Genomic DNA, 7,479 nt, shown 5'->3' on the forward strand with positions numbered 1-7,479 from the left:
CCCCAGCCTCCCTCCCTCCTCCCTCTCCCTCCCCTCTCCCCCAGCCTCCCTCCCTCCCCCCCCTCTCCCCCAGCCTCCCTCTGCCCCAGCCTCCCTCCCTCCTCCCTCTCCCCCAGCCTCCCTCTCCCTCCCCTCTCCCCCAGCCTCCCCCCCTCTCCTCCAGCCTCCCTCCTTCCCTCTCCCCCAGCCTCCCTCCCTGCCCCCCTCCCTCTCCCCTAGCCTCCCTCCCTGCCCCCCTCCCCCAGCCTCCGTTCCTCCCTCTCCCTCCCTCTACCCCAGCCTCCCACCCTCTCCCTCCCTCCTCTCCCCCAGCCTCCGTCCCTCCTCTCCCCCAGCCTCCCTCCCTCTCCCCCAGCCTCCCTCCCTCTCCCCCAGCCTCCCACCCTCTCCCTCCCTCCCTCTCCCCCAGCCTCCCTCCCTCTCCCCCCAGCCTCCCTCCCTCCTCTCCCCCAGCCTCCCTCCCTCTCCCCCCCAGCCTCCCTCCCCCCCAGCCTCCCTCCCCCTCTCCCCCAGCCTCCCTCCCCCCCTCTCCCCCAGCCTCCCTCCCCCCTCTCCCCCAGCCTCCCTCCCCCCCTCTCCCCAGCCTCCCTCCCCCCCCTCTCCCCCAGCCTCCCTCCCCCCCCTCTCCCCCAGCCTCCCTCCCCCCCCTCTCCCCCAGCCTCCCTCCCCCCCTCTCCCCCAGCCTCCCTCCCCCCCCTCTCCCCCAGCCTCCCTCCCCCCCCTCTCCCCCAGCCTCCCTCCCCCCTCTCCCCCAGCCTCCCTCCCCCCCCTCTCCCCCAGCCTCCCTCCCCCCCTCTCCCCCAGCCTCCCTCCCCCACTCTCCCCCAGCCTCCCTCCCCCCCCTCTCCCCCAGCCTCCCTCCCCCCCCCTCTCCCCCAGCCTCCCGACCCCCCTCTCCCCCTGCCTCCCGACCCCCCTCTCCCCCAGCCTCCCTCCCCCCCTCTCCCCCAGCCTCCCTCCCCCACTCTCCCCCAGCCTCCCTCCCCCCCCCTCTCCCCCAGCCTCCCTCCCCCCCTCTCCCCCAGCCTCCCTCCTCCCCTCTCCCCCAGCCTCCCTCCCCCCCTGCCTCCCGACCCCCCTCTCCCCAAGCCTCCCTCCCCCCCAGCCTCCCTCCCCCCTCTCCCCCAGCCTCCCTCCCTCTCCCCCAGTGCCCTCCCTCTCCCCAGCCTCCCTCCCTCCCTCTCCCCCAGCCTACCTCCCTCCCTCTCCCCCAGTGCCCTCCCTCTCCCCCAGCCACCCTCCCTCTCCCCCAGCCTCCCTCCCTCCCTCTCCCCCAGCCTCCCTCCCTCTCCCCTCCCTCCCTCTCCCCCAGCCTCCCTCCCTTTCCCCCCAGCCTCCCTCCCTCTCCCCTCCCTCCCTCTCCCCCAGCCTCCCTCCCTCACTCTCCCCCAGCCTCCCTCTCCCCGCAACGTCCCTCCCTCTCCCCCAGCCTCCCTCCCTTTCCCCCCAGCCTCCCTCCCTCCTCCCCTCTCCCCCAGCCTCCCTCCCCCCCAACCAGCCTCCCTTCCTCTCCCCCAACCTCCCTCTGCCCCAGCCTCCCTCCCCCCCTCTCCCCCAGCCTCCCTCCCCCCTCTCCCCCAGCCTCCCTCCCCCCCTCTCCCCCAGCCTCCCTCCCCCCCCTCTCCCCCAGCCTCCCTCCCCCCCCTCTCCCCCAGCCTCCCTCCCCCCCCTCTCCCCCAGCCTCCCTCCCCCCCTCTCCCCCAGCCTCCCTCCCCCCCCTCTCCCCCAGCCTCCCTCCCCCCTCTCCCCCAGCCTCCCTCCCCCCCCTCTCCCCCAGCCTCCCTCCCCCCCTCTCCCCCAGCCTCCCTCCCCCACTCTCCCCCAGCCTCCCTCCCCCCCCTCTCCCCCAGCCTCCCTCCCCCCCCCTCTCCCCCAGCCTCCCGACCCCCCTCTCCCCCTGCCTCCCGACCCCCCTCTCCCCCAGCCTCCCTCCCCCCCTCTCCCCCAGCCTCCCTCCCCCACTCTCCCCCAGCCTCCCTCCCCCCCCCTCTCCCCCAGCCTCCCTCCCCCCCTCTCCCCCAGCCTCCCTCCTCCCCTCTCCCCCAGCCTCCCTCCCCCCCTGCCTCCCGACCCCCCTCTCCCCAAGCCTCCCTCCCCCCCAGCCTCCCTCCCCCCTCTCCCCCAGCCTCCCTCCCTCTCCCCCAGCCACCCTCCCTCTCCCCCAGCCTCCCTCCCTCCCTCCCTCTCCCCCAGCCTACCTCCCTCCCTCTCCCCCAGTGCCCTCCCTCTCCCCCAGCCACCCTCCCTCTCCCCCAGCCTCCCTCCCTCCCTCTCCCCCAGCCTCCCTCCCTCTCCCCTCCCTCCCTCTCCCCCAGCCTCCCTCCCTTTCCCCCCAGCCTCCCTCCCTCTCCCCTCCCTCCCTCTCCCCCAGCCTCCCTCCCTCACTCTCCCCCAGCCTCCCTCTCCCCGCAACGTCCCTCCCTCTCCCCCAGCCTCCCTCCCTTTCCCCCCAGCCTCCCTCCCTCCTCCCCTCTCCCCCAGCCTCCCTCCCCCCCAACCAGCCTCCCTTCCTCTCCCCCAACCTCCCTCTGCCCCAGCCTCCCTTCCTCCTCCCTCTCCCCCAGCCTCCCTCTCCCCCAGCCTCCCCCCTCTCCTCCAGCCTCCCTCCCTCTCCCCCAGCCTCCCTCCCTCCTCTCCCCCAGCCTCCCTCCCTCTCCCGCAGCCTCCCTCCCTCTCCCGCAGCCTCCCACCCTCTCCCGCAGCCTCCCTCCCTCGCCCCCAGCCTCCCTCCCTCCTCTCCCCCAGCCTCCCTCCCTCCCCCCCCAGCCTCCCTCCGCCTCCGTCCCCCCCCAGCCTCCCTCCCAACCTCCCTCTCTCCCCCAGCCTCCCTCCCTCCCCCCCAGCCTCCCACCCTCTCCCTCCGCCTCCCACCCTCTCCCTCCCTCCCTCTCCCCCAGCCTCCCTCCCTCTCCCCCAACGTCCCTCCCTCTCCCCCAGCCTCCCTCCCTTTCCCCCCAGCCTCCCTCCCTCCTCCCCTCTCCCCCAGCCTCCCTCTCCCTCAGCCAGCCTCCCTCCCCCCCACCAGCCTCCCTTCCTCTCCCCCAACCTCCCTCCCCCTCTCCCCCAGCCTCCCTCCCCCACTCTCCCCCAGCCTCCCTCCCCCCCTCTCCCCCAGCCTCCCTCCCCCCCTCTCCCCCAGCCTCCCTCCCCCCTCTCCCCCATCCTCCCACCCCCCTCCCCCCTCTCCCCCAGCCTCCCTCCTCCCCTCTCCCCCTGCCTCCCTACCCCCCTCTCCCCAAGCCTCCCTCCCCCCCAGCCTCCCTCCCCCCTCCCCCAGCCTCCCTCCGCCCCCTCCCTCCCCCCTTCCCCCAGCCTCCCTCCCCCCCTCTCCCCCAGCCTCCCTCCCCCCAGTCTCCCTCCCCCCCTCCCTTAGCCTCCCTCCCTCCCTCTCCCCCAGCCTACCTCCCTCCCTCTCTCCCAGCCTCCCTCCCTCACTCTCCCCCAGCCTCCCTCACTCCCAGCCTCCCTCCCTCTCCCCCAGCCTCCCTCTCCCCCCAACGTACCTCCCTCTCCCCCAGCCTCCCTCCCTTTCCCCCCAGCCTCCCTCCCTCCTCCCCTCTCCCCCAGCCTCCCTCCCCCCCACCAGCCTCCCTTCCTCTCCCCCAACCTCCCTCTGCCCCAGCCTCCCTTCCTCCTCCCTCTCCCCCAGCCTCCCCCCCTCTCCTCCAGCCTCCCTCCCTCTCTCCCCCAGCCTCCCTCCCTGCCCCCTCCCTCTCCCCCAGCCTCCCTCCCTGCCCCCCTCTCCCCCAGCCTCCCTCCTCCCCCAGCCTCCGTCCCTCCCTCCCCCAGCCTCCGACCCTCTCCCTCCCTCCCTCTCCCCCAGCCTCCCACCCTCTCCCTCCCTCCCTCTCCCCCAGCCTCCCATCCTCTCCCAACCTCCCTCCCCCAGCCTCCCACCCTCTCCCTCCCTCCCTCCTCTCCCCCAGCCTCCCTCCCTCTCCCCCAGCCTCCGTCCCTCCTTTCCCCAGCCTCCCTCCTCCCTCTCCCCCAGCCTCCGTCCCTCCCCCAGCCTCCCTCCCTCTCCCCCCAGCCTCCCTCCCTCTCCCCCCGCCTCGCTCCCTCTCCCCCAGCCTCCCTCCCTCCTCTCCCCCAGCCTCCGTCCCTCCCCCCCAGCCTCCCTCCCTCCCCCAGCCTCCGTCCCCCCCCCAGCCTCCCAACCTCTCCCTCCCTCTCCCCCAGCCTCCCACCCTCTCCCCCAGCCTCCCTCCCTCTCCCCCCAACATCCCTCCCTTTCCCCCCAGCCTCCCCCCCTCCTCCCCTCTCCCCCAGCCTCCCTCTCCCTCAGTCAGCCTCCCTCCCTCCCTCAGCCTCCCTCCCTCTCCCCCAGCCTCCCTCTCCCCCCAGCCTCCCTCTCACCCCTTTCCCCAGCCGCCTCTTCAGTTGGTATTTGCGGTTGATGTGCTCGTCCACCTCCGGCACGCTCATCCTGCGGCGGGCCCCGGGCTCGGCTCTCTCCGGCCTGTCTCACGCTCGGGCTCTCTCCGGCCTGTCTCACGCTCGGTCTCTCTCTCTCTCGGGCTCTCTCCGGCCTGTCTCACGCTCGGTCTCTCTCCGGCCGGTCTCTCTCTCGGTCTGTCGGGCCCGGCTCTCCGGCAGGTGTCCGGTTGTCATAGAAACGGTTAGGCCGGAGGGACGCGTGCGCACTGGGGCAGCGGCGGGGTCAGGGGTGAGAGGTGAGGGAGGGTTAGCCCTGCCCCCACAGCACAGGAAGAGCCCATTCAGTGAGTGCTCCCAACCAAGACTGTGAGTACAGGGCCCAGGGAGGGAGACTGAAGCCAGGGAAAGGTCCGAGGAGCCAGGCCGAGACAGAGGCCCAGAGACCTCTGAGGGGGAGGGGGAACAGCCCGAAGGCACCGGGAAACAGCGGCTCGCAGACTCAGACCTGGGAAGGGTGAACCCAGGAGCCGAGGCCCAGGGACCACGGGGTCGGAGAGGGGGACCAGGAAAGGTTGCGAACTAGGAGAGGGCAACACCAAACCCGGGACCCCAGAAAAGCTTATTCTAAGATCAACAATACTTTCTCTACACTACCAATAATGAGCGAATCAGAAGAGCCACAACAGCCCCCGAGGGACACTGAGAGCAACCGTTTCCAGATTCCCCCCAACACCACAAAAAATGCTATAAAATCGATCAAGCATGAGCAGATGAGAGAAAAACCAGGAACTCTTTTTGCTGACTGGTACAACACTGGGACAAAATGTAACCTCATTTTCTACTCAGATCAGCCAGCGGCTTGGATCACAACAATAAAATCACACTATACCAGTGTTAAGCTAGAAAAAACCGCTAATGGGACCAAATTGAAAATTAACACACCAGGAGACAGGGCAACCACGACTGTCAACATGTACAATACCGGAACAATATTAGTGCAAGGCAACCTCGACAACTTTGCAACGGCCTTCAAGACACTGAAAGGAATAACTGAGAGGGGAAGGAACAGCCCCAGAGTGGCTAACAGGGTAAAAGCGACCCGCACTCCCCCCAACATTGACAACTTACCAGGAGGAAATCAGCCTGGTCAGGAGGTAAACGAGCCACACAGTTCAAACCAGACACTAACCCCGGGGACCCACAGCCACATGATACAACTGACAAACCCCAGCATAACTACCAGGGAGGAAGCCACACATAGTCCCCCTACCAATTCCAGCTCACCAAGAGAAGAGCAGCATAGCCAGGAAGTGAGTGAGCCTTCCAGGGTCGACCAGACACATACCCCGGGATCACACAGCCAGATACAACTAAAAGATAAATTTAATCAATTAGAGATAGAGATGGTTAAACTTAGAGAGGAGTTCCTTAAAATGATTCACGAACAAAAGCAGGAGAGGGAGAGACACAAGAGAGAGCTGAATCTACTTGAGAACCAGGTGAATCTACTTGGGAATCGGCTGAAAGAGCTGCAGGAAAACGAAGAGAGCCATAGAGGAGAGATAACACCATTAGACCAGCAACCAGAGGCTAGAGATAAGACAAGACAGAGCCCGACGGAACGGCTGCACTCCCACACGGAACAACAGCAGCAGACACACAATACAAGGGGTGCCACACAGACCGACCAGCATACTGGATTTCAATCTTCCCCCACCACCGTGGAACCACAAGCGAGCCGCTCACAAGAGGAACGCAAACACCAGACACCCCAGCCCAACACACACACTATGAGTCCAGGCGAAAGCCACCAGACAGTAAACACAAACAAGGCTGACATCGTAATACTCATAGACTCAAATGGGAAATTTCTATGGGAGAAAAAGCTCTTCCCTAGAAGTAAAGTAGAAAAGATCTGGTGCCCAACAACAGACAGAGCCATGGGATGGCTGACCAAAGCCCGATTAGGCTCCCCCCAACACATAATAATACACACGGGCACAAATGACCTAAAGGCCCAACAGAAAGAGGTAGCAACATCGCTCAGAGCAGTGATTAGGAAGGCAAGCAGTACATTTCCAAACACTAGAATCACTGTTTCCACAATATTGCCGAGAACAGACTTCAACAACAACACAATTCATGCGATAAATGCCAGCATAGCAAGAGACTGCGAATCAAAACACAACGTGCACCTGGCCCAACACCCCACCCTCGATGAGGAATGTCTTTACGACCACATCCAAAGGAAAAGAATATCGATCTTTGCTAAAGCCCTGAAGGACGTCGCTTTTAACCGGGTCCATACCCAGACTCCAAGAGGACCCCCCCCCGACCACCAGAGATCAGCGGGGTACATATCAGGACAACTACAAAGACCACCACCACACCAACCGAGACCAGAGAGGATCCCCATGCACAACAACATCAGACCTGCACCACTCCTGTCCCACAGGGGAACAGGACCGCTCCCAGCCAGACAGAGGGAGAGATGCACAGGACGTACGCAATACCTCAGACAGAGACAATCCATTAAGAGACAATAAGCAGATGTGCAGCAGCATCTACTTCCGCCTTATGGATCAAGGACTAATTAATAGAAAGAACTGTAACCAAATAGTATTAACTTTTATAGACAACTGAGATGATCTTTTTTTCCCACACTTAGACACGACAAACACGTACCACTCTTTAACCTATCATAGTAAAAGATCAAACTTAACATGAAATCCTTATATATTTCGACCTGGAATATCCAAGGTCTACGCTCTTTGGTGCTAGACATGAAGAGTAGGACCCCAGAGTTCATAGATGAAACTAAAGATCTAGATATTATCATTTTACAGGAAACTTGGTATAAAGGAAAAGGACACACTGGCTGTACACTGAGCTGGTGGTCCCCTCCAATAAATTACCAAGTGTAACCCAAGGCAGAGACTCCGGAGGCATACTGATCTGGTTTAAAACAGAACTTAAGAATTACATCAAATTTATAAAAAGGGCGAAAACCACATGTGGCTCAAAATTGAGAGGGAGATTATCTCAAACACCCAAGATGTTTACATTTGCGCACTTTATATCCCTCCAATGGATTCCCCGTAC

The 7,479-nt window shown here is 64.9% G+C and overlaps 1 protein-coding gene across 1 annotated transcript in view; it reads left to right on the plus strand.

Annotated features, from left to right (window-relative positions):
• Positions 1 to 7,164, plus strand: part of LOC147116801 (uncharacterized) — a 31,786-nt gene extending 24,622 nt beyond the window's left edge. The window contains exon 5 of the mRNA XM_085987165.1: positions 7,159 to 7,164. Within this exon, the coding sequence (XP_085843291.1) occupies positions 7,159 to 7,164 (6 nt within the window). The remainder of the gene's footprint in view (positions 1 to 7,158) is intronic.
• Positions 7,165 to 7,479: the final 315 nt, after the last annotated feature.

This window comes from Somniosus microcephalus, chromosome 5 (genome assembly GCF_052327205.1).
Source record: "Somniosus microcephalus isolate GS21.2 chromosome 5, FLI_Smic_1.0, whole genome shotgun sequence".
Lineage (NCBI taxonomy): Eukaryota > Metazoa > Chordata > Chondrichthyes > Squaliformes > Somniosidae > Somniosus > Somniosus microcephalus.